This window comes from Myodes glareolus, chromosome X (assembly GCF_982192425.1).
Source record: "Myodes glareolus chromosome X, mMyoGla1.1, whole genome shotgun sequence".
Lineage (NCBI taxonomy): Eukaryota > Metazoa > Chordata > Mammalia > Rodentia > Cricetidae > Myodes > Myodes glareolus.
In genome coordinates, this window is record NC_142053.1 from 24,895,463 (window position 1) to 24,923,162 (window position 27,700).

The 27,700-nt window shown below is 41.1% G+C and overlaps 1 protein-coding gene across 1 annotated transcript; it reads right to left on the reverse strand.

The window, feature by feature from the left end:
• Positions 1-3,163: 3,163 nt before the first annotated feature.
• Rbmx2 (RNA binding motif protein X-linked 2) lies at positions 3,164-13,491 on the reverse strand. The gene is made up of 6 exons (XM_048450364.2): positions 13,375-13,491; positions 13,081-13,196; positions 11,203-11,254; positions 8,490-8,619; positions 4,893-5,076; positions 3,164-4,339 (listed from the first exon to the last, which is right to left on the reverse strand). Exons 1-6 carry the CDS (start codon positions 13,377-13,379, stop codon positions 3,837-3,839), a joined length of 990 nt encoding a protein of 329 aa, XP_048306321.1. The 5' UTR covers positions 13,380-13,491; the 3' UTR covers positions 3,164-3,836.
• Between the last annotated feature and the right edge of the window lie 14,209 nt (positions 13,492-27,700).

The following is a 27,700-nucleotide window of genomic DNA, read 5'->3' on the forward strand; positions in this document are numbered from 1 at the left end:
AGAAAGTGCATAAGAGCCAGAGGTGATGGAGGACACCAAGAAAACAAGGCCCTCTAAACCAACGTGAGCAAAGCTCATATGAACTCAGAGACTGAGGCAGCATGCACAGGACCTGCACGGGTCTACACCAGGTCATTTGTGTATGTGTTATGGCTTCCAGTTTAACATTTTTATGGGATTCCTGAGTGTGCAAACGAGTGGGTCTTTGTTTCTTGTGCCTTCTCATGAACTCTTCCTTCTGTTTGTTTTGAACAATTCTAATGTGTTATTGTTTGTTGTATCTTATATTTCATTTTATTATTATTGTCCCTTAAATGCCTATTTGCTTTCTAATGAGAGACAGAAAGGGAGTGGATCCAGATGGGAGGCAGAGGTAGGAGGAACTGGGAGGAGTAGAGGGAGCAGAGACTGTAATCAGGATATATTATGTGAGAAGAAAAAAAGCTATTTTCAATAAATGGAATTTAAAAAGAGCCCTAGGCTATCTAATAAAAATCCCAGTACCAGGCATGAGAAATCTCTGTTCCAGTTGTTGGTCAGAGGAGTCCAAGAGACTCCCTGAAACAATATAGGTTATTGCTGTGACCCTTGGTTACCTCCCTGAAGTTGAAAGTCAGTCTCTATTGTGGAAGGCACCACCCACTTTGGGCACTGAACTCAGAGGATTTGAGTTTGATCTGACCTGAAAGCCTCCTCCCCCGAAGACTAGCTTCAATAGCACCAAAAGCTATTAGTAAGCTGCCAAGGGAGGAAGCAATCAATAATCCCATGCAGCTGTGACACCTACAATGCACAATGAAGATCTGTGTAGCGAGTTACCCCTGAAGGTTCACGAGTGGCACTTACATACTGGGGGTAACCAACAGCTGTCTAACTGGACTTAGGTCCACTGCACAGAAGGAAAATCATGCCTGGTACTATAATCCTAGTCAGCCGTCCACGGCTAATGAGGTCATGGATCTTAAAGAACCTACTATTACCACTTCCCTAACCCAATGTAATTCCTAACTGTGTTCTAAAAACTTCATACACATATTAGTGTAGCTCTTGTCCCTCATCCAAGAAGCTTCCTTTCACAGCAGAGATAATTACACAAAGTAGCAACTCGTCAAAATGCAGAGAACTGAGCACAGGGTACCCAGCCCCAATCCAAACACCTTACATCAGAACCCCCACGCCTAAGGCTCAGGGAGCATCTCAGAGGAAGGGATGGGAAGATTCTAAGAGCCCAAGGACTAGGAAGTCTGCTGCAAGGCTGTCTTCTAGATATGATAGGGAAGTTACATTTTGAAATCTCAGAGATACAGCAGCTAAAGGGAGACCTGAATGATGACATCAGTTGACTTGCCAGTATGGGTGGGGGAAATCTCAAAGGCCCAACCCTAGATGAAGAATAATGAGAGGGAGAATTAGTCTTCCCCAAGGATGAGTCCTTTAAGCATTTATCTCAAACCAAGTGGTCAGGCCAAAAACATATACATACAATTCAACACTAAACAGACTCAATGGGTGGCCCTTATATAATAATTCATACATTTATATGAAACAGTGATAATTAAAGAATAAGAGGCTAGGAATCTGAGTGGACATGGGAGGTCATGGAGGGAGGAAAGGAACAGGGGAAATGATGTAATTAAATTTTCAATCTTAAAACTTTTTTAAAGAAGAAAGTTAAAAAGGAACTGCTAATTAGACTAGATGGAAAATGGATATGACAACTTCCCATCTTAGCATAGCTGAAGGAAGCCTGGCATGTCTGGAACCCAAAAAAGGCACAATGATTGACTAGCCAAGCACTTAAAATTCGAAATGTCCATCCATGAACAAAAACCATAATCTCTTCATTACTATGCAGCCATGAAAAGGAAAGCACTACAAACACTACAAACATGCTACAATATCAGCTTTGGAAACATACTAGGTTAAAAAAAGACACACAAAGGGCCACTCCTGTATAATTTCACTGAAACGAAGCACGCAAAACAGAAGTTATATTTAACCATCACTGTCAACCTAGTAGATATACCTCTGGGTGTGTCTGTGATAATTCCTGAATGTGGGTGGCACCACACCATGGGCTGGAATCCCGAACTGGATAAAAAGAAAGAATGAGAACGTGAGCTGAGCACCAATATTTGCCTCTCTGCTTCCTGAGTACACAATGTGGCCATGTATCACTCAGACACCTGCTACTTGTCTTCCTCCCCATGCTGTGCAGTATCCCCGCAAACTGTAAGATAATAAGGGTCGGGAAAATGGCTCAATAGGTAAAGTATGTTGTGGGAATTCATTCGGGCAATAGTTTGGGGGTACAGGCCTTAGGCTGTGGCTTCTGTGTGCAGATGTCCTACGCGATCTCATATAAGAAAGAGGAGGGGTGTCTCTTGCCCCTTTGGGAGGTTGGAGCAGAAGCAAGCCGAACAGTGGGACTTGACAGCTGGACCCATGGAGGCGTCTACCTTGTCCTTTGAGGTTGTATTTCTCATTGAATCCCCATAATACACTTTTGTAAAATCTTGCATCACCTGGTGCCCAACACAGAGCTCAAACCCACGACCCTGAGATTAAGAGTCTCATGCTCTATCAACTGAGCTAGCCCGGCCTCAGGGTGGGGGAGACAGCGGAATCTCCGCCTTGGCAGTGGCCACCCTCTCTGTTGCATGGGGGACAAGGATGGCTAGTGGGGAGCAGGGGCCTTCTGGGTTGAAACTGAGGCGGTCACGGGTGCTGCCAAGGTGGGGACTCTGGCTCTCTGCTGCCACCTCCTCCACCAAAAGTGCTTGCTGAACAGCACCTAGATACCTGTAACCCTAGTGCTGGGTGAGGAAAAGAGGTGGGGCGACCCCAAGGATATGCCAGTCAGACAAGCTGGTCTACCCCAAACATCTCAGGGCAGGAGGAGATACTGTCTCAAAGGAAAGGAGGAGGGTGATAGACACAAGTTGTCAATAGCCTCCACAGACACAAGAAAACAAACCCTGCCTTAATGCTTTCATCAGGGGTTCTGAAATTGGTCACAGAAATAAGAACAGTAAGCAATAGGTGAATCCATAGAAACAAAAGCCCATTTATGGTTTTTAGGGACAAGAGAGAAAGATATAAACAATTTAGAAGAACATGAAAATGGTTTTAGTCCAACACTGAATTACTAAATGCCACTGAATTGCTTAAAATGGTTAATTTTATTTTGTATGTATTTATCTCAATACAAATAAATAAGTTACAAAGAAAAAATGCATAAAGAGATAATGTAACCATCAAAAACCAAAAACAAAGAGAACTGGGAAATAGCTGACTCTAATAGAGCACTTCTCTAGCGTGTACAAACCCTGGGTTCCATCCCTGCGAACAGAAAAGAGATGTAATGGGGAGGAAACTGGCTGGTCTTATTCTATCACATCCACATTAAGCTGTCCAAATCTCAGAAGCTGCAGCTCTCTGCAATTGTGCCTGCCGTCTGGTAAGGGCCTACAGTGCTGGGCTCTAAATATCTAACATGAAGGCTAGAACTCAGCATCGCCTTGTTTGCCTTTGCTAGCAGTCGCAAATCAGAGGTCTATGGATTTAAGGGACAAGTCTGTAAACCAAATTTTAGCCACATACTCTGGTCAGTGTTAACTATTTTCCAGGGACAGTGGATGGTGTTGGTGTAATTTTTCAAATATCTAGCTATTGAAACTAAAGCCTTCTGAACAAATCTGCCATGTAAGGGATTGAAAGAATTTAGTCCCCAAACCTTTATGTAGAGAAATATCAAAAAGAAATTTGATATTTATACAACAAAAAGAGAATTTGATATTTATACAACAAAATTCAGAATTTTGTTGGCACAGGCTTCAGTAATGCCTACGGTCAGTGGCATGGAAGGGCTCCCGCTCCCGGGAGTGCCTATGCTTTTTATGCCTATGGGACTTATCCGGACTCCTACTTCTGCTTCTATGACTCCGCCCTTCAGAATGCCCGCCATGCCTGCTGGAATAAGCAGCACCTGAGCTCCTCCCTCTATCCTTATCTCTGCTCTTTTCTTCTCCCTCCCTCCTGCTCGAGGACTTATGCTCATGCTTGGGCTTCTCTTTCTTTGGCTCCCACTCGGGATCCTCTGCTCTACCATAGAAGGAACTTCTGACATCAGGGGAGCCTGGTTGGTTCTTCTTCCCCTCTCTGGGGTCAGACTTCGGGGCTTTCTCTGAGTTCTTGCTGCTGTGCTTCCTTGGGGCATGGTCATCCTTTTCCTTTGCTGTCTTGCTGCTGGAGGGCAAAGAGCGGGATGGCGCTTCTGCTAGTTCCCTGCTTTCAGTCTTCTCTTTTTCTTTCTTTTTTTTCTTTTTCTCTTTTTTGTCTGTGCAGGGAAATCAATAAGTTAAAAAAAACAACAACAAAGAAATCTCTTTAAAATGTGCCTTTCTTCTCTCAGTAGATCACATAAAACTGAGACATTCCAAAATGTTCCCATGCTAGCAGATGGAGAATATGCATGTGAAAAACATCCCAGGAAGCAGCAGGAAGCAGTCACAGGTTAGGCCTCCGGGGAAAATGTTTCCCAGAATCAAACTGGATTATCTACTACTCCTGATAAGTCAAGCTGTACAAAGCAACCCCACACAAAAGGGCTGTATCTCCAAATACAATCTCATTTTGAGATACAGAAGAGTTAGGATGGCAACATATCAACTTAGGGAGACATAATTCAGCCCATACAACTAGCCTTCCTTCCTCAGAAACATGTTTTCTCAATTAATAAGGATTAACTATTAAATTATTAATTATTGAAAAATAAGGATTCTCACACCTTCCCTTTTTCCACTTAAGAGTCAATTACTGACTATCTATGCAGGCTGGAAAAGAAGACATCAAGGCTACCCAGAATCTCCTCCTAAGTTTGAACACTCTACCTTTTTTGTACTTTTTTGTGGGTTTGACATCTTCATCTTCAGAGACCTCAGGAGAACTTGATGGAGGTGTGTTAGCCCCACAGCCCTTCTCCTGCAGCTCTCTGGTCACATCATCCACATCATCTGATTCCTGAGGAGCCCGGTAGTTTGACACATGGTCCACACGGATAGTTCTTCCTTTGATCTAAGAAAGACCAGAAATGTTTTAGCAAAGACAGCCTCAGCATCCAATTCTCTGAACCAAACTACAGAGAATCAAGGTTTGAATCACATCCATTACCTTAAATAAGAAAACCATAAAAGAAAACATGCCAACTGGTATGTTATAGCATATAAATAATATTATATATATATATATGTGTGTGTGTGTGTGTGTGTGTGTGTGTGTGTGTGTGTGTGTGTTATAGATAATAATACACAGCATTCAGGGCAGCTGAATGGGGCCTAGGACAGGTGAGACCTCTGGGGCAATTGTGATCAGAGTTTCCCTTGATATACTATGGGTACTATGCAAATTTATTCATGTCCTGCATGTATCATGAAGTTAAAAACCACTTAGAAGTACTACCCTAAAGCACATCATCAAGAAAGTCTATGAGAATTTAGGATTTAAAGCACAACTGATTATCTACAAGGATAGGGAAATAATACAGTTGGTAAAGCACTTGCCTTGTAAGAATAAGAACCTGAGGTTAATCCTAAAAACCCACAGAACCTGGGTGTGGTAGCACACACTTGTAATTCCAGCATTGGGAGGCAGAGACAGGAAGACTGCTGGAGCTCACAGGCCAAGCAACCCTGCCTACTTGACAAGTTCCAGACAAGTGAGACATCTTGTCTCAAAAAAAGGAGGAAGAGGAAAAGGTAGACAGATCTTGTGATGCTGATGCTGTCCTCTCTCCTCCACCTATACGTGCTCACACATGAATACACATACACACAAAGTTATACACATTTAACAAGAAAACAACATGCGCTAGAAACGCATGAGGACTAGAACATGAAATCTGATGTTACAGCTGCTTTTTCTTTTTTATTGAGTTTTACATTTTTTCTGCTCCCCTCCCTGCCTCTTCCCTCCCCACTTCAATCCTACCCCAAGGTCCCCATGCTCCCAATTTACTCAGGAGATCTTGTCTTTTCCTACTTCCCATATAGATTAGATCCATGTAAGTCTCTCTTAGTGTCCTCTCATTGTTGTCTAAGTTCTTTGGAGTTGTGATTTGTAACAGCTGCTTTTTCAACAAAGTAATCAGGAGACAAACTCAGACCAAGGGAACAAAGTTCTTTTGTTGTGGGGGTGGTATTGAACTAAGGGTCTCATATATACTGGAGAAGACTCTAGAACTGAGCTATCACTGAGGTAGATTCCTACCTTTACTTCCTTTTTTCCCTTTTTTAGTGTAAATAAACTGTAGTTATTAATTAATTAATAACTTTATTAATTCCTCCTTAATTAATTCCTCCTTAAATTCCTCCTTAAAACTAATTAGGCCATCTTTTAATAAAACATAAATCATTACAGATAATTTTTACACAAGATTTTACATATTGAAATCTTTACTTGATTTTTAAAAGCCCAAATAGAGAATATGGTAAAATTTCATTTTATCACCATTTGTATATATAAATAAGAGCACATGGATCCCATTTAGTGAAAGTAAGCTTACCCTGAACATAGCTGAACAGGTATTAATTACAGTTAACTATTTCTCACAAGTTCAGGAAAAATTCCTAGCCCCATGACTTGAACATAGTGAAATATATTGTCCTGTAGGTGCAGGTGAGAGTACAGAAAAACACAGAAGATACTATTCCATCAAGATAAATCCCCAGAAGGGAGAGTGAGTTGCTTAAACAAATACTGTTAAGGATGATATTTACTGATTTAGAGAAACAGATGAATTTTCATTACTTTTACATTTTATAAGGCCAGCTAACCTTACAGTTAACTTTAGACATCTACACAGTACAATCAACTTATAAAAACTACCAGGTTTCATAATCAAAATGGCTACTTTTTCCCCTAAAACCAAAACAGAGTAAAGCACAAGTCTTTGGTACTCCTTAAAGAAATAGCAGGTTATCATTCTTTACCAGACCTTTGCTTGCCTGCCAGTAGGGCAAATACCACATCTGTGCATTACTGAGTAATAACGCCATTAGAAAAGGCAACTTTACAGAAGTCATTGGCTAAGAATTCATTTGAAGGTTCTGTTTAGAGGCAGTGAACTCACTGTTACAGATTGGGTAAGTCAAGGGAAAACTGCAGAATGGCAAGGGGTCAGGAAGAAAAGAAAATGGGCTCATTCTGTGTTTAGTGAGTCTTTGGAAAATGATAAAAATGAGAATAAAATATCTAGACTCACTTTCCTAATTTATAGTCCTGAGATAAATCTAATAGCTACCCTCTCCGGGGTAACTCGCAGAGTCTGATGTGACCTAATAGTCATTCCTTACTACTTTTCTAATTAAACACTTGTCACCTAAGTTTCTAGTATTAATGTTCAAGTGACAAGACATTATTATTAATGTCAACTACAAATATTCAACTACTCCGAATGTGTAAGAACTGAACTCATTTAGTATGGCATTAATGTGTGTTACTCCCTTCTCTCATCTTCCTTCCCCTCTGGTTTTTTTCCCATGTATTTATTTTTTTTTGCTACTCGGAAACATGGTCCCATCAGACTCCCATGAGCTTCATTGAGGGAGCTTGAAATTTAGTTCCATGATTATCTTCTCACGTCCTTTTTTTCTTAAGCTCGCATATCCTTTTCTACTCCTGCCACACCAGACCTTTCAGTTTCCACTGACTATTGGACTACAGACTATAGTTGTGCAGGTGAGCAACAATAAAATGAACCCTTTGCTTTATAAACAGTCTATTTTCTATTTCTACTTCTACACAGGTAACAGCATCTGAACCCGGAATTTCAGTTCTACTGTTCCATTCCAAGACTACATTTTTACGTGTGCCTTTAAGCCTGAGAAGCTTCTGTCATCCATTCTATTTCTCATTTTGATACATTTTTTTTTAAAAAAAAGCAATTTTGTTTGATGGCAACTTCTTCTGAAGGTCACTCCCTTATAATTTCAGAATGGCCTATTTTTATAGAATTGGTCAGCAGATTTAAGTAAAGAGTTTCCAAGAGCCAGTAAGTTAAGTCACTAGAATCATATACTAAATACAGATGCTTGTCTTAGCTCCTAAAGCCCTGATGAAGCCCCCGGCTCCCTAGCACAGCACAATGTCCAAGAGCAGGGTTTCTAGTCTCTAATGCACTAGAACAGATGGAAAATGTGGATAAGAAAAACATTCCTCAGATAAGGGGGCATAGTACTCATGTTTCTGGAATGACAGTTTGCTAACACATAGGGAAAAAGAATAAATCCCGGCAGATGCATGAGCCAGAAAATGGTTTCCTGGAATCATTCCCTATCCAGTGTGTCTAGGCATCTCTATAACCCCCACAATACATCCAGCTGACCAGGACTTTTTCTGCACCTGTAAACAGCAAACAAACAAAAAAAGAATGAAGCCTACCTTGTACACAGGAGAAGTCCAGCCAAATCCTGCACAGTAAGCACATTTACCTTAATTCCATTAAAATTGTCAACAGCCAGAACTGTGCTCCTCTGATCTTCATAGCACAGGAAACAGAATCCTTTGGATTTCCCAGTCTTCTTGTCTCTCACAAGATTAATGTTGACAATCTCCCCATATCTGTTCAGTTTATAAAATGTATTATTCATTTAAAATGCAAAAATTTTCATACTGAAACAAAATTCAAATACTCAGTACAGGAGAAATCAATTAAGATGACACAGTAGGTTGAAAATAAAAAGTTAAATAAGAATTTAACAAGGCCAAAATGAATGCATTAAATGAAACTGACAAAGTTAATTTGCACTAAAAAAAAACAACTCATGAATCAAAACTTTTGGGCAGGTGTGGGTGGAGACAGAGGTAAGCAGATCTCCATAAGTTTGAGGCCAGCCAGCCTAATTTATATTTCAATTTTCAGTTCAGCTAGGGCTACACAAAAGAAACAGACACTTATCAGAGATTTTGATGTTTAAGACAAAGTTGACAAAAATAAGGCTAGATGAATTAATATCAAATAACAAAAGAAATGGAAATAAAAATAATTACCAATAATCTACTCATGTCAGACTAGTAAACATATAGGTATTTTTGAAGTGTATAATGATATAAATTATTTTCAAGAAATCATAAAACAAATTAAATTCACTATTTGTAAGGTCCCAAAATAAGTATCAATAAGCACTAAAGCTTCTGGGAAAAAAAAAAGACAGCTTAGCAGTTAAGAGCACCTACTGCGCTTGCAGAAAACCCGACTCTAGTTCCCATTATCCAAGCCAGGTGTCTCACAACCTCTGTATCTCCAGCATTCTATAGTGACTACTCTCTCTCTCTCTCTCTCTCTCTCTCTCTCTCTTTCTCTCTCTCTCTCTCTCTCACACACACACACACACACACAAACACATGTAAGCACATAACTATATATATTTAGAATTTGGTTAAAAATAGTCAGGCAGTGGTAGCACACGCCTTTAATCCCAGCACTCGGGAGGCAGAGGCAGGTGAATCTCTGTGAGTTCGAGGTGAGCCTGGACTACAGAGCAAGTTCCAGAACAGACTACAAAGCTATACAGAGAAACCCTGCCTCGAAAAACCAAAAAAAAAAAAAAAAACTAGTTAAAAATAAACTCTAAAAATCGACAGTGTATACTTACCAATCCAATTTGTGTGATAAAACTAGAAATAATATTTTAAACAAAACCTGCTACTGGAGTTAAAGAAATGTCTCAATGGCTAAGATCACTGGCTGCTCTTCCTAGAGAATCCAGGTTCACTTCCTAAGTGCCCACTTGGAGGCTCATGACTATCAGTAAGAGTCTGGTATCCTCTTCTGTGCCTGGGCACTTACATAGTACAGACATACATGCAAGCAAAGTACCCATACACATAAAATTAAAAAAAATAATTAAAAAGAAAACTTTCTACTAACCTGAATTTGAAACCTATTCTCTTAGGTAATAGCTGAATGAAAGAAAAATTAAACAAAATTTAAAATGTCAATGGACACTTAAAAACTAACAAAAAATTTAAAATACATGAAAATTTCTAGAAGCTACACTGAGAAAAATCTATAACCTTGAAGAATTTGGTTTTTTAAAAAGAATGAATATAAAATAAAAGTAACCTAATAAAGACAGGCTTTAATAAAGATCAAAGCAAAAATTAACTGAATACAAAAATAGCCTACCTTATTTCTTCTAAAACTAATTCTAAATAAAGCTTTGTAAATAAAAAAAATCAGAAAATAAAATGGGAATTGATATATAAGTTACATGACTTTATACATGTACACATACACACACACCCCAATCCAAAATTTAGAATCTTAGTGCAAAATAGTAAATGTGATTCAACAAAGGTTGAGAACTATTTGACCATATAATGGAGCTATAGCCAACACAATGAGATAAATAAATATAAGAAATGGAAAAGTAAAAGTATCTGCTTGCAGAATATATACAATAGCTTATATAGAAAATTAAACAGCATTGATGATAAACAATGACAAAAATAGACAGTAAAGTGACAGGATAGGAAGTTCAAGCACAGCCAGGGTTACACCGAGAAACCCTTTATCAAAAGGGAAAAAAAGGATTTGGATAAATAGGCATTTCAGTGAGAGTGGAAATTAGTAAAACCATTTCAGACAGCAGTGCAGCAATGCTGATAAAACATACCAGCCTAAAACTGTGTCTGTTTTGCCCAATTTTGTCAGTGCTTTGCCCTAATTCTACAATGCCACACAGATAAGGTCAAGGGGCCCTGACACTGCACCTTCCTGGGAATTCCACTTTGTTCCAATGCAAGCCCATGCTGAACAAGGTTCAGTAAAAACTTGACAGAAATGAACTAGAGCCCCCCAGACATCCTCTAAATGTTCCAAGCTCTGGGATCTCCCATGTGCTAATGTTCTGGAACTTATCTATCCTGGGACTGATCAAAGCTCCAGCCTTCCCCATGCAGGGACGTCATTCAGCCTAGAATTAAAATTGGTGGCTGTTTGAGACAAGGTCTCACTCTGTAGTGCAGGCTGACCTAGAATGCATTATGTAGCCTAGGCTGGCCTCAAACTCATGGTGATCCTCCTACCTCAGCCTCTTCTACCAGCGTTAGAGGTGTAATGCCTTCTTGGCATTACAAAAATAAACTACGGAAGCAAAGTGCTCTGTGCACTCAGAAGGTAGGGAATGAAAGAGGACTTACTGTGAGAACACACAGATGATGTCTCCTTCTGTCAGTTCATAAGGAAGCCCTCCTAGAAAAAAAAAAAGCACAGTCCAGTTCAGCAAGCATTAATCAAGTGTTTACTACATACTATGCACTAACAGACACTGGAGCTGCAGTCAGTAAGCCTTGAGCTCACAAAAATCAGCCTCATACAATGACAGAGTGGGGAAGGTTACAACAGTCCAGGGGAAAGTAACTCTCGGATCTCTAAGCTTGAGGCAAGCCTGGTCTACATAGTGTGTTCCCGAACAGTGAGAGCCACAAAATGAGACTGTCTCAAAAAAAAAAAAAAGGATAAAAGTGATTAATTCTGAGTGGAAAGGAGTCACCACTTACCAAATGAATCTTATCATTCAGTCCTCACAACCAAAATTCTATAAAGCAGATCATTTCCTGCACAAGACTCAGATCTCACAAACACTGAGTTCAAATAGGCCGTTATGCTCAGCTACACGCAAACTAGAAATTATAGATATAAAAAAATGTTATGCATTTCAGAGGACATCAATTTCCCTCCATGACTTTTCCCTCATGTGTAGACAGGGGTCATCAGTATACTTGCCTGACGGGAACGTCATAGACACAGATGTGCATAGAAAGTGCTTAACACAATATCTAGTGGAACAGCCTCTTTCAAAAGTCATAAAGTGAACACAGGATAGTAATACTGTTACCAGAGACTTAACGGTTCCCCTTTGCAGGTTCTTAGTCTCGCTAGTAATTTTAAAACAGATTAAGGAGGAAGCTTAAGGTCCAGCAAGTCGTCAGTTACACCAGCTACTGGGAGGGAAATAAGAAACATGTTGCCATGCCTACTGAATCAGAGGGTCAAGCAGGCAGGCATGCTCAGAAATGGAGGCTGAGAAGCGGCTGCAAGGGAACAGGAGAGCCTTTAGATTTGAAATAAGAAAGTTTATTGTGCACGCTCAGCATTTCAGTCAGTATCCATAGAAGGGATAAAAGAGAAGGGGGTGGATAGGTTGGAAGTCAGAACAGCAGGTAGACTTAGCAGCAATAGGCAAACAACTGCACTGAGACCCTCCTGGGGTGTATAAGGGCACTGTTTCACTAATGGGATCGATTTCTTCCCATGTCTTCAGGTGAATGAACTTTCCTGGCAGGCGACTCCTAGCCAGATGATCTTAAACCCAGCAGAATTAACTCTTAAGGAAGGGACACACTAGTATGTAGTACTTAGGTTTGCTTAAAATATCCCATAGCCACCCAGGGCCAAGGATGTAATACAGACTGCATTCTTTTCATCAGGAAAAATAGTTTTCCGTTAATGAACAAACCGAGATATCCCCACCTTTTTCAGGTGGCATTTTAAATCTTAAGCAGGAGTGGAGCTGAATGTGTCGGCCCTCAGTGTCTTCCAAGCTGGCTAATGTTTGTCCTGGTGCCTAACAATACAGCAAAGGACTAGAAGCAAAAGTCAATCAGAGGAGAAAATAATTTTGAGGAAAGGCAGATAGTAAACATGAAATAATGAGCACTAATCTTACAGTTTTCAGTGCAGCAGTGTGTGACCTTAAAGAACTCTATTAACCTGCCTGCACCTCAGTTTCTTTGGCATCATAATGGGTTCATTGCGGAGTTAACTGTGTCTGAGCAGCCAAGTGGCAAGATTTTAAGTACAGAGAATGGTAAATAACAATTCTAAAAAGCACTGGTTTCTAAGACATCTTAAAGTGGACGAGTAAGGAAAAAAATCAAAAACGGACCTGTGGGCAGACAAGCTACAAGAGTGTGGGTGACTAGATTGGTCAGAAGTAATGAGCAGGGGCGCAAAATACCCGGAGCGGGGGCGCAGCGACTCTGAACAGCACCACTAGAGAAAACTGTGGACCTCACCAAGAAAGATCCAGGCGCTGTCCTTGTATTCCGAGTGCCAAGACACCTTTTCTGCCACCCCGAGCTGAACCTCTCGCTCGTTCAGTTCGTTGATCAGCTTCACCTTGGTTAAGGGACTGCGCGGGAGGAATGAAAGACGTTAAGTAGGATTCCTCACAGCCTACCTTCTGGATACCGAGCTTCTGCCGCCCCGAGGCCATGAAGGCCCTACCACCCCGGCAAGGACCGGTCACCGTCTTTGTGGGCAGCCATCCGCATCCCACTCCCCCTTCCACAGAGAAACTAAAGCCTTACTTCATTTTCGCGCCTTCGCGCTCCTCGCTCAAGCCATCAGCTTCCGGGTGAGGCTAAGAAGGGCGCACGCAACCCGATCACCCAGCTCAGATTGGAGCCGGCAGAACTCGAGGCGGAACTTCCACCGGAAGTTCCCTGTGACTGGCACCTGCGCAGTAGCGCGGAAGCGCTTTCTCACGCTTAGTAGTCTTTGCTCCTGTGGGAAATAGTTCCCGAGTTCTTCGCTGCTTCCTTTTGTTACGTAGAGCAGGGGCGGGATCCTCGGCTTTCCGGATAATGCCCTGGCATTGTTTGATTTAGCTTTAAACGTTTTCTGAATGAAGTAGTGTGTCTGTTCCGGTGTCTAAAAGTTCCAGTTCTATCTCTTAATCTAAAGCCCTGTTCTTTTTCTCTCGGGCAGCTGCTCAAAAACAGTTCCTCAAAGCGTCCCTGTTCTGGACTTAACAGTGGAAAAGTAAAGAAGATAGCCATGAGATGCTAAATATTGTTTCCTGCCCCAATATTAAAGATGGATCGGTGTTGCTTTACAAACTGAATTAAATACCCACAGATTTATGAAAGAAATGTGGCCTCTTTCCACCAGCAGGCAGAAATCAATATTGTCAAATTAGTATCTATCAGTTGAGAAGATAGTGAACAAGTGCTGAATGATGAGGGAGATAACTTACGCATGCTACCTCTGTTAGGTCTCACTCAGTACCTGCGACTCCTACCAGCACTCCTCACTCCGCGACTACCCTAAACCTCTCCCTCCCAGGACCTGGGCTTCTGCTTCCCTTCCCCCAGCCTAATCCCTATAGAACTGAACCATTTTCATTTTTTCATTCAATCTCTACCCTCCCAACAACCCCAAGAACTCAAACTCCTCACAGTTATTATTCCCATTTTACACAGGAAGAAACTGCGCTCCAAAGAGATTAGCTAGCTTGAAGGTGTGGAGATACTGCTCAGTGGTTAAAAATATTTGGTAATCTTCCGGAGGACCTGTATTCAGCTCCCAGCACCCACAACAGGCGACTCACAACTCCAGTTTCAAAAGACCCATCCTTCTCCTCCAGCCTCTGTGGGTACCTGCATGCACATGGCATACACAGACATACATACACATAAATAAAACTAATTAATCTTTTACATTTTGAGTAGTTTGAAGTGCTCTGCTTGTCCCAACCAGGTCAGGCCAATTTAATCAGCCCTCATTGAGCATCTAGGTGTGTCCTGTACAGTTACTTTATAGAAAGGAATCTGAAGGATGGGTCTTCTGCACTCGAAGAGCTAATGGCATAAGGGGCAATACATATTTACTTGGATAGTTCATGTCATAAATATTCAGAAGTCAATATGTCAGTAGAGAATAGGGGTACTATTTTCTGAATTCTCTTTAATAATAGAATTTTTATTTTATTTATTTATTTTTGGTTTTAACACTTTTTATTATTTATTTATTTATTAAAAATTTCCATCTCCTGCCCGCCTCCCTTTTCCCTCCCCCTCCCTCTCTAGTCCTAAGAGCAGTCAGGGTTCCCTGCCCCATGGAAAGTCTAAGGTCCTCCCCCCTTCATCCAGGCCTATAAAGGTGAGCATCCAAACAAAACAGGCTCCCACAAAGTCAGTCCATGCAGTAGAATCAAAACCCAGTGCCATTGTCCTTGGCTTCTCAGTCAGCCTTCACTGCCAGCCACATTCAGAGTGTCCAGTTTGGTCACATGAATTTTTAAATGGACTCAGAAGAAAACTTAAAGGCCAGTTTATTAAATTTTGAATGACAACAGTGCGAGGAAGCTACAAATCTTGACAGTTGGTGGAAGGAAGGAGATGTATAAAAGGAAACAAGAAAGCGATTCCTTTTGATTTAGGATAATCTCACGAGTAGGTGATCAACGGACCCTACTGGGTTAACTCACTTTAATTGTTTTATTTCAAACTTTATTATTTTAAAAAAGAAGATTGCAAGTGAAAAACTGAAATTAACCAGACTCAAAGACAATACAACGCAGTGAACTTCTGTATAGTTTGAGTAGCATTCAGAATAGAAGCTGTGCAACTTCACGTTGGACTTTACGCTATCACAAATAAATATATTATTATTCACTTGTCCACCACCAAAACAAAAAAAAAGCATTAGAAGTAGAAGAAGAGGGAAAAAGAAAAAGATCTCCTGAGTAAATTGGGATCTGAGGACCTTGGGAGAGGGTTAAAGGGGAGGGCAGCAGAGAAATATGTAGAGCTCAATAAAAATCAATAAAAAAAAAGAACTAGTAGAAGAATTTGATTTATATCCTCTTTCACTCATGACCATTATTGAGTGCAAATAAAGTTTGAAATAAAACAATTAAAGTGAGTTAACCCAGTAGGGTCCGTTGATCACCTAATATTGAGCCTTTCTTGTTCTCTTTTCTACACAATATACTGCACTCGCATGTACATATATAGCTAGTTAGATTTCATACATGTGTATGTAGCTAGATTATGCATATGAGGGATGCAGAGACTTTTTCTGAGACGGTGTGACCCCACTTAATGTTATACATCCTAATTCCATCCATTTTCTACAAATTTTGTGATTTCATATTTTTTCTTATAGTTAAATAGTATTCCACCTTTTACATATACAAAATTTTAATTATCTATTCTCTTGTTGCTGGGTAGTAAGGCTGATTATAGTGAATAAAGAAGTGATAAACATAGGGATGCAAATACATCTACGACAGGGTATGGAGTTCTCTGGGTATACGCCAGGAGTAAAATACAAGGGTCATATGGTAGTTCTAGTTTTAATTTTTTGAAAACTCTGCAAGTTGATTTCCACAATGGTTGTATTAATTTGCACCCACCACCACCACCAGTGAATGAAGCTTCTTTTCTCTCCACATCCTCTCCAACATTTGTTGTTAGATTCATTGATTATTGCCACTGTGACAGGTGACACCTTGTGGTGGTATCTCAAAGTAGTGATTTTTATTTCTTATTTAAATTTTATTTTATTATTTGTAATTTTTATTTTCCAGATGGCTTTGGATAGTAAACCTATTTGTTGACTGACAAATTTCTTTAAATCCTTGGTGTTTAATTGCATTTTTTTGTAAATTCTGAATAGTAGCCCTCTGAAGTATAGTTGGTAAATATTTTCTTCCATCCTATGGGCTGTCTATTAATTCTGATGAGCATTTCCTTTGCCATAAAAAAACTTTTTATTTCCATGTAGTCCCATCTGTGAAAACACAGGGTTAGTTCCTGTGCTATTGGTGTTCGATTCAAAAAATTCTTGCCTATCCCAATATCTTGAAGAGCCCCCTCATGTTTTTTTCTAGAAGTGTCTGTATTTCAGGTTTTTAATTAAGGTTCTTGATCTATTTCTGAACTTATTTTTGTACAAGGTAAAAGATAATAATCTAATTTCTGTCTTCTGCAGGGAGAAATTCAGTTCGGCCAGCATGTTTGCTGAATAGGCTCTCTTTTCCCCAGTGTATGATTTTAACCTCTTTGTCAAAAATTAAGTGGGCATAGCTTTGTCATTTTATTTCTGGATCCTCTCATTCTATTCCACTGGTGTTAGTGTTTATTTTTACGCCAGTACCAGGCTGTATAACCCTATAGGAAACTTTAAGGCCGGTATCGTAATACCTCCAGTCCTGTTCTTACTCCTTGGGATTTCTTTGGCTTTCTGTGGTCTTTTGGGGTTCCATATGAATTCTTGTTTTTCTCCTAAACCTGTGAAATATATCTGAAGTTTGAAAGGTGCTGCATTAAATCTACAAATTAATTTTGATAGTATAGTCATTTTCACAATATTTGGTCTACCAATCCAGAAGCATGGAACTTTTTTTTTTTGAGCCAGGGTCTCAATATATATCTCTGGCTTTTCTGGAATTCATTATGTAAGTCAAGCTGGTCTCAGATTCACAGAGATCGGCCTGCCTTTGCCTCCCAAGTGCTGCTGTGATTAATGGCAGCATGGACCTTTTACAGTAAGGGACAATATGTAATATTCTCATTTGAGACAAATCAGAATGTCTTGCCTCCATTTAAGGTCAGAAGTAGAACTCAGAATACATTCCTTTAACAAGAGGAAGTAACTTTCCCTTAATGGATCTTAACAAAGCTCTGATATCTCCACCTTTACATATGGTATTTTAAAACTCAAAGAAAGGCAAAGTTGATTATGATGGAGGAGCCCATCTTCAATGGCCTCCAAGTTTACTAATGTCTGTCTATCTAACTAGCAAATAGAAGAAATAATAACACATAATGTGTGACACGAGCCATACAGAATATATGTATGTCATAGGTATGTCATCCTGATGTCTATATCAATATCTATCTTGTCATAAAACATAATATTCTAAAAGTGAAGATCCAGAGATGGCTAGTTAGTAGTCTGAGTGGGCCTTATTCAGAGCACCAGATATAAGGCCTTTCATAATAGTATTTTGTTGATGTTAATTGTACTATCAACTGGCTCAACCTACAACCAGGTTCCAGGAAGAAACAAAGGCTGCCCACCAAGGACAGTTTTTCCTCACGTGTTCACCTGTGAATTAGGGTCCTGCCTTTGACTTCCTCACTCCAAGCCAGCTACACCCTTCTCCCCCTTCCTACCCTGCTATTCATTAACTTTGCCAAATAATATTGCCGGTGAAAACTAAACAGTGACAGATTGCATATGGGATTTTATCTGTTCCTAGAAATCTCCATTTGCTTTGTTGGTAGGGCTACAGTAGCCACTTGCAAAGTGATAAGCTTGCAGGCAGTATTATCTTGCTGGTGTCTTCTGGGAACTGTGAAATAAGCAAGTTTGGGCTACACCTGGGGCTCAGTCAACTGCATTCAGAAGGAAGGTGGAGCATAAGAGAAAGTGGGACAAAGCAAATGGAAGGATAATTTATGTTGAGAATATGAGGAGTATTTCTATTGAACTTTTGGGTTCCACAGAAATGCTCGTTGGTTTAGTTTGGTTTTCTTTTTCCTTTCTTTCTTTCTTTCTTTCTTTCTTTCTTTCTTTCTTTCTTTCTTTCTTTCTTTCTTCCTTCCTTCCTTCCTTCCTTCCTTCCTTCTTTCCTCCCTTCCTTTCTTCCTTCCTTCCTTCCTTCCTTCTTTCCTCCCTTCCTTTCTTCCTTCCTCTTCCTCTTCCTCTTCCTCCTCCTCCTCCTCCTCCTCCTCCTCCTCCTCCTCCTCCTCCTCCTCCTCCTCCTCTTCTTCTTCTTCTTCTTCTTCTTCTTCTTCTTCTTCTTCTTCTGTTGTCTGAGACAGAGTCTCATATAGCACAGAGTTTGGCCTTGAACTCCCAATCCTCTTGCCTCTCCCTGCTACCATACCCAATCAGCAGAGGTGTTCTGGAACTGAGGGAGCTGAAAGCTATCTCAATGTGCTATTATTAAGGACTTCCTGAGACATTAGATTTTAGTGTTCTAAAAGGCAAACCAGGCATAAACCTGGAAATTTGATTACCCCAGAGGAGCCAGAAGAAGCAAGAAGCCATGTTTTTCATGGTTCTGTTTAAAGTTAGTAGGAACTGATAAGTAATGATGCCTAGAAAATATATGTAAGTCTAATTTGAAAGGGATAAAGGTCCAAAGTGCCCTCAGAACTTAACACTGGAGAGGAGAAAATGGATTTACCATCCATGAAAGATAGCTGTTGGTGATATCCATAAATAACATTCATTTAGCAATTGCTGTATATAACATGTAGTACTAGCTAAAGAAGTCAAACCCCATATTAAAGGAAAGGCTGAAAATTTTGTTTATCAATATTTTCATCATATTACCACACCACACCCCAAAATAGTTTCCTTTACTGGCTTCCCTATTTACATCAGTGAAAACGGTTTTCCAGATTTCCTTGGCTCCATCCTTCTTATTTCCTCATCCATTCACCAAGATCTACTACAGTGCTGTGAGATACATCTCTTCAAATCACAATTCTACTACAAGCATTTATCACCCCTGGCTCTTTTAGCAGGCATCAAAGCTGTCCTAACTCCTATCCTCTTCCTGATCTCTCAACATAAAGCCTTCTCTTTGTCTAACCTCCACTTGTGTCAACCTTTCCTTGAGGCCCAGATCATTATGCAAACTACACACATCTGCCAAGAAAGTCACATGCCCTGGGCCACCATCCTCTCTCTGATTGAAACCTGCTCAAACTCCAAAGCCCCATCCAGCCTTCTGTCCTACAAAACAGAAAGCAAAACAAAACAACAACAACAACAAAAAACAACCTCCGTTCTGCCAGTTCCCTGTGATGACTCCTACTTCTGAACTCTGTAGCACTTTCGAAATCCTTTACACTCTCCCAAGGAGACTATGAGACCCTGAGAGGAAAGGCCCTGCCCTTGCACACCCTCAAGGTGTAGAAGGTAGAAGATGCCTTTGTTCCCCTTGGCACTTAGCTATACAATTATAATAGTCTTATCTTTATCCAGATTCTTCTGTTTTTATTGCTATGCGATCTTGGAAGAGCATTCCTGGCATTTCTTTTTTGCCATTCATTCATTCACTCAGCAAATATTTAACAAGCATCTATTAAATGTCAAATGCTATCCTGGATGCTGGCGATTTAACAATGAACAAATCAAGCAAAGTTCCTGTCTCCACAGTGCTTGTATTCTTATTGGAGAAGATGGAAAATAAATGTGTAGATACATCCCGTATCAATAAATGCTATAAAGGAAGAGTGAAGCAGGCTAAGGGAACAAAGTGTGGTGTGTTTTTGCTGCTGTATAAAGGGAAGGTGGTTGGTTAAACTGAACAACCATGGCATCTTCAGCAATAGGATCGTACCCTCAAATTCTGGCAGGCAGCTAAGAGCAAAGACATGAGCACATGAGCATGTGTACGTGTTGCGTGCGTCTGTGTATTATCAGTCACATATGTGTATGCTGTTCGTGTGTGTGGAGATAAAAGTTTGACAGCAGGCATCTTTCTTGATCATTCTCCATCGTATAAATTAAAGTATGGTCTCTCTCTCACACACACACTTGAACCCAGAGCTCATGGGTTCAGCTAATCTAGCTTGCCAGCTGGTCCCAGGGATCCTGTGTCTCTGCCTCATAAGGACTGAGATTACAAGCAGGTTGGAATTTATGTGGGTGCTGGAGATCCAAACTTAGTTCCTCAAACTTGCACTGAGTCATCTCCCCAGGCACAACTTGCTGTTTCTTAAACAGAGACCTGTTTCAGGACATCTGTACTAAGCATTCCCAATTCCTGGAACACTCTGATCCCAGAGCCACGAAAACATGACGTGCTCTTCATTTTCTTACAGATCTGCCCCTCCGTTTTACCTTGCATTTTGATCTTAACTACGTCTCCCTCCTCCCCTCAGCTCCTCCCTCCCACTTCCACCTTAATATCATCCTCTCAAATTTCTGTCTTCTTCATTTATTACATATCTATGCCCCCCTCTCTTCTCTCTCTCTCTCTCTCTCTCTCTCTCTCTCTCTCTCTCTCTCTCTCTCTCTCTCACACACACACACACACACACACACACACTTTTGCCTTGGGCTGTCCATCTACTGGAAATGCTCTCTGCCTGGCATCCCTATCCTGCAGTGACTGTCTCCAAGGCCCAGCTCAACTGTGAGCCAGTTATCTGTATGTACTTCCTCTGACAATCTGTTTTCTATCCCCAGGTATTACAGTAATCAAAATTATTTCTTCCTCACCTGATCCCGATGCCAATCACTCACACCTTCCTTATGACATTAACCACTTTGTATTATGTTTATTCAACTTATAACTGTGTTCAATAATAAAGTTTTTTTCTGGCCATAGGACTCAGAAAAATCAAACTGGTGCTGACCTGGAAATCTCTTCTGGATGGCCAGCTCTCAGAGTGTTGGAAGATCCTGTGCAAGTTGCCAGAGAAGAAGGGTTATCAACAGTCCTACTCAACTATAAATCCTACAAACTTTGATGATTGGCTCAACAAGATATGCTCATGGTGCAATCGTGGCACTAATGCCTTGGGAGAAACAAACAGATGTCTGATTGGATTGAAGACCTGCTCAAGAGAAAGGAACTTATGCTTGGCATGGAAAACCTAGCCAAGACGCCATGGCTGGAGGTCACAGACTCTAGAGGAGAATCTACTACTACCATTTGCTAAATTAATAACTGTCTTCTAAATATTTATCCTCATACCCAAGGGTTAGTGCAGTTCTCATTCCTTATCAAAGCAGCTTTTTTTTTTTTTTGCAGAAAATGGAGGTTGAAGTGCATATAATAAGGGACTGTCAAGTGCCCACCCTCAAACACAGCTCCTATACCCAAGGCTTAAAGAACATCTTACCCCTGTTTGAGGAGATTTGTGAGTCCATCTTCCCTTCAATACTGAAATGTTGACTGATGTGCATTGTGCATGTCTTAGGAAGGAAACTTTAGCTATTGAGCAGCATCCCTGTCAAGTCCAGTAAACACAATTTTGTAAAATTGTGTAAAAGCCAGGAGAAGTCTACTAGGAGATTGTATATCTGAGAAATTACAGGCAAGAGGAAAGCTATACCTATGATACCACAACAGTATGACTACCTAATCAAGACCCAAAGAAAGACAACACCAAAACACATGTTAACACAAAAGGGGAATAGCTCATAGTGACTGGCACCTAGACTAAGAAATACAAGCAACTAATGATTTCAGAGAGAGAGAGAGAGAGAGAGAGAGAGAGAGAGAGAGAGAGAGAGAGAGAGAGAGAGGGGGGGCATAAATATGTAATAAATGAAGAAGACAGAAATTTAAGAGGATGGTATTAAGGTGGAAGTGGGAGGGAGGAGCTGACGGGAGGAGAAAGTCTTCACCAAGGATGAACCCCCTAATGAGTTATACAATGTCAAGCCTGACATTGTGTACAGGCAAGCAACACTAAATGGACTCAACAGTCATAGAAAAAGAGAAACTATAAATAGCATACGGATTATGGGAGGAGTTGGGCAGGGAGAGGAGAAAGGATGCATTGGAAAGACAAAAGAGAAGGGGGAAATGCTGTGTTTATATTTTAACTAAGGTTTAAAAAAAATAAAGACAAAAGCTAGCTGAGCAAGCCACGGGACTCAAGCTGATAAGCAGATTTCCTCCACAGTTCCTGCCTCTTGCGTGAGTTCCTGTCAATGATAGACTGTGATCAGATGCGAAAACCAAAAAACTCTTTACTCCTCAGTGGCTTTTGGTCCTGCTGTTTATCATAGCACCAGGACAATCTTCATTCATTAAGCCAATCACATTTGTTGGGTACTTGTTTTCACTCACTCATTTCAATTGACCCAAAACAAAGTTACTATCAAAAAAATGTTAATTCAGCATCACTGTCCTGCCATCCTATATTTTACCTGATTTTGCACCGATGACATTAGGTGTAGCTACCAAAGTTTCTTCCCTTCTCTCCTGGCGATTCGCAGGGCCGTGTGACCTCCGACTTCCTGGAGACTGCACTAGCTCTGGCTTGAGGGGAAAACTTAGCAAGAACCTGGTTCTCTTTGTTGTGGTAATTCCACTTGTATTCAAGGTCTTAGCAGTGGGCCCTTAGCCTGCCTCCCCTAGCTGACCCTGCCCGAGGCGCCAGGAAGGCTTTAATCTTCCCTACTGCTCCTGGTTGGGAGGAGGCTTTGCATTTTCGGTCTTTCTAGCCCACTGGTATAAATATCTGACTTGAGTTTAATAAAGTTGCCATTTACTCTTGTAGATGAGCCAGGTCTCTTTTGTATGTGTCTCTTTTTCAACCCTCAGGACACACGTCCCTTCTCGTGGGCCCGAGTTCAGGAAGCGCGCAGCCTGGGTCGGGCGTGGGTATCCATTGGGAAGTGCAGACTCTTACAATTAGGGATAATGCTATTTAATGAAACAAAAGATAAATCTAAAAGAGTGATTGTGTGCTTTGTAATGATTTCAGCCACATAAGGCTGATACTTCCAGGTTCTAGGGGTCATGCAGATGCAGACAAGCCCTCAGGCAGAAGTGCCTAATGGCCCCCATGGATGTTAACCCTCCCTCAGCCCCACATGACCCACCCACGGGTGGTGTGGATTACATCATCCATGTATGACTCAGCTAAGCCCTTGTGTTCATGCATGAGTCCCGTCATCTGTGTATGACGTAGCCACGTCAACCCCATGTGCACATGCACTAGGCAGCTTTTAAAAACTGGACGCCTTCTTTCTCTCTCTCTGCACACTGACTTCCCCAGGACTGTGCATGCCTCCTCTAATAAACTCCTAAGCGGGTTTGTTGCATGTTCTGTGTTTCCTTCTCACTCACGCCACGTAATTTCAGGCTTCCCATTCCTGAATTGAAAAAGTTGATTACATGTATTGGCTCAATGGTGAATTGAGTGGGAAAATAAAAAGAACAATAAATATGTGCTCCATCAATAGAAACTCTTATCACTTCTTCCAGGTATATTAAGTTGGGATCTATTCGTGGGCTCCAGGGAGTCTATGATGATCCTGAGTTTGTATGTGTGTGCACATATGAACAAGTACATTTTGAAAAGGTTTGTGTTGCCCCTTAGACTCTAAAAGAGTTCCATGGCTCAAAAACAACAACAACAACAAGAACTTATGACCACTGCTTTAGAGTATTAATGATTGCCTGTGAATACTGTCACCCAAAGACAACCATGAGCTGTTGCTAAGCTTTCAAGAAGTTGTTGCAAGAAAACTAGCATGAGTTATGAGAGTTAGCAATCTGATGCTTAAGTATAACATGGAGAGGCTGAACAGAGAACCTAAATTCTTAAGAGGCCAAGTTCTTTCCAGGGGTGAATATGCCTTCCAAAAGACATACAGATGATATGTATTTGGTTTTCCTAAAGATATACAGATGAATGTGTTTTGTTTCCTTTCCACCTGGCTGCCACTGTTTACATTTACTTTTCTTCCTCTGCCCAGGTCAAAGCAGTAATTTTCCATACCTCAGTCAGCACAAATTTCAAAGCTGAATCTGCCAAAGCTGATTAAAAAGTAGAATTCTGTTCCAGGGAGAAAGAAAAGATGCTTAAAAAGGCACCATTGGTCACAAATCACATTTACTCCACATTCATGTGAAGCCCACACTGGCATGCAAGCCTAAAAGGCATGAAGGCCAGGCTAAAAAGGGGAGCAGGGAATAAGCAGACCAGGTATGATAAAATATGTTACCAGGTCAATTTAAACTAGAACTCAATGAAAAAAGAATTTTAAGGGCTAGTAGGAGGCTTCCCAGGGCAAGAGTTCCCAAATGACTGCCACAACTACACTGAAACAGGTTAAGTTTCAAGCCACTGACTAATGGCCACCTTCTCTTCTCCAAATGCTTGCTTGCAAGGGTGGCTTCTACCCTTTTCTCTGTCACTTTCACTGTTCTCAACCCAGATTTTTCCAGGAGTGTTCAATTGCTGAGACAGATCACATGATAGCATATCATGCTACAGGAATACCAGGTGAAACCCTCCCAGCAGGAGACAGTCTGTAGGAAGGGAGAAGATAGGAATGCCAAATAAGACATGGCACTGGAACAGACAGGTGACAGAAAAGCCATAGGTCAATACTGAATCCTCGGAGACAAAGCATGGTGTAGGTACCAAGGTCTTTCCCCTTTTCTTCCTTGGCGATTCGCAGGGCCGTGTGACCTCCGCCTCCCTGGAGATTCTGCACTAGCACTGGCTTGAGGGTATAGTTTACAAAGAACCAGGCTCTCTTTGTTATGGTGATTCCACCTGTAAACAAGGTTCTAGCAGTGGGCCCCATATGCCTGCCCCTCCCAGCTGGGCCTGTAATCTCCTTCTCCTGCTCCTGATGGGAGGAGGTCTTGCCCTTTTGATCCCCCTTGCCCACTGGTATAAATACCCGACTTGAATTTAATAAAGTGGCCATTTACTCTTTGGTAAGTGAGCAAGGTCTCTTTTGTGTGTGTCTGTTCAAACCCTCAGGACAGTCGTCCATTCTCGTGGGCCCGAGTTCGGGAAAGTGCGCGCCTGGATCGGGTGTGGGTATCCACGGTCCTACAGCATTGTGTTGGCCTGTGTATGGTTAATTTTGTCAGTGTGATACACTGTAGAATTGCCTAGGAGGTAAGAATACAGGCACACCTGTAAGGGAGTATTTAGCTTCTTGGTCTGCCTAGGAGGGATTATCTAGGTGAGGTTGGTTGAGGTGATAAGAGCCACCCCCGAGATGAGGTTCCAGATTGAAGAGAAAGGAGAAAGTGAGCTGAGCACTGGCATTCATCACTCTGCCTCCTGACTTCGGGTGTCACGTGATCAGCTGCCTTATACTTCTGCTGTGACTCACAACTTTCCCATCACGATGGATTGTACCCCAGAACCTTGAGTCAAAATAAACATATCCTTCATTAAGTTGCTTTTTGGTTTTGAGAGAGCGTCTTAACTACATGGTCCAAAATGGCCCAAAACTCACTATGTAGACCAGGCTGGCCTCAAACTCAGAAAGATCAGCCTGCTTCTGCCTCACATTAAGTTGTCTTTTGTGAGAACATTTTATTACAGAAAAGAAAATGGTGACTAGTGAACCTGGTCATGGTCAAATTGCAATGAGTATATGTGAAAGCTGAGAGCTATTTTTTTTTTTGGACTGGAAAGCTTTGGAGGGCTGGTCACAGATTTTCAGAACCATAGAATAATGCCACACAGTTTTCATTCTGTGTCTGGTCAGCATCTTCCTCCATTCTGGAAAGATCACATGGCCTACTTAAAACATAGAATTTAAGGTTTGGAGGACCTGTAACAAGTCTCAGTCCCACTAATTGCTAGCTCTGAGACTTTGGATAATTTAGTTCCAATTCTCTTGTTTGTGATAGGATGCCAAAATTACAAAATGAAACTATTGAAAATAGTGAAACTATTACATCAAGACTGTGATAATAGTTAGATGACCTGATCTCACCCACTTCTCTCTCTCAGAAACTGATGTGTTGTTTCCTACACTAGCCCAGAACTATGTAGCCCAGGCTGCCCTCAAATTTGCCAATTCACTGTCGGTTCCCAAATCTTATTCTCTTAGGTAGAACTTGAGAATAGAGACTTTGGAGTTGGAGAGGTGCTACATAAACTTCAAGCTAGAATGTTCTCTTTAGTAAAGTCTTTATTAAAGATACTCTTTCAGTGAAACAAAAAACCCAAGAAAGAATGGCTAAATATATAGTTTCTCCCCTGACTCCACCTCATTCCACAAGACATTAGCTAAGGATGTGTGTGCCTTATTGCCCAGTTCTACTCTGTAGGGTAAGGAAGGATTTCAACATACTTGTTCCAGTGATATAAATAAGGTTTTATTAAAAAAAATCTCTTTTTAAATTTTTATGTGTATGGGTATCTACATGTATGTCTGTGCACCATATATGTGCCTGCTGTCCATGGAAACCAGAAGACATCCTTGGCTCTCCTAAATCTGGGACCACAAATGGTTATGAGCTTCCATGTGGATGCTGTGAACCAAACTCGGATCCTTTGTGAGAGCAGCAAGTGCTCTGAGCCATTTCTTCAGTCCCAAATATAAGTTTGAAAAGAAGAAGAAAGGGAGGTCCCGTGAGATAGCTAAATGGGTAAAGTGCTTGCCTTGCAAGCATGAGAACCTGAGCTCAATCTCCAGAAGCTATACAAAAATGTCGGGGCATGGTAGGGTGGGCTTATAATCCTGGTACTGCTGAGGTGCCGACAAAAGGATCCATGGGGCTAACTCCCCAGCCAGTCTGATATAATTGGTGAGCTTCAAAACAATGGGAAACCTTGTCTCAAAGGAGGTGGAGGGTTCTCCTGATAATGATGCCAAGGTTGTTTTCTGGCAGGAACACACACACACACACACACACACACACACACACACACACACACACACGGGGGGGGGGCAGGGGGCACGCACACAAAACACAGGAACTAAGTTTAAAATATCAAGTCAAAAATTGTGTATACTCAACAGACTAGAGCTTCTCTGGCCTGTGAGAAAGCAGCATCTAAGATGCAGCACAGCTGGAGCAACCCAGAGTTGTTGAACTGCATCTTTTCCTTTAGACACCTTTCCTACATTGTTTTTTCCATGCATAGTGCCCTCTGCTGGACGTTCTGATCACTGGCACATTGGTGCCTTCTGCCAGCGTGCTTTTGAGGACATCTTTGTATTTTGGCAGCCAAATGCTTCACAGGCAGTTGCCACTACCGAGAAATAATATAAACAGGGCCCAGTTTTTAAATTTTCTCCTCATGTTAACCTTTAACCTCATACCTTGTTTTCCCATTGTTGCTATAATAACTAACTGCAAACTTCAGTGGCTTAAAATGACAGATTCATTTCCTTTCAGTTGTTTTTTTTTCTTGGTATCTATTGATTGGTGTGTATTTA

What these genes read in the sequence shown, in the direction of transcription:
- Rbmx2 (XM_048450364.2), bottom strand. An exon ending in ATCATCTGTGTGTTCTCACA is followed by an intron (nt 8,620 to 11,202) that starts GTAAGTCCTCTT and finishes TAAACTGAACAG; the next exon opens with ATATGGGGAGATTGTCAACA. An exon ending in ACAATTTTAATGGAATTAAG is followed by an intron (nt 5,077 to 8,489) that starts GTAAATGTGCTT and finishes GGTCTTTCTTAG; the next exon opens with ATCAAAGGAAGAACTATCCG.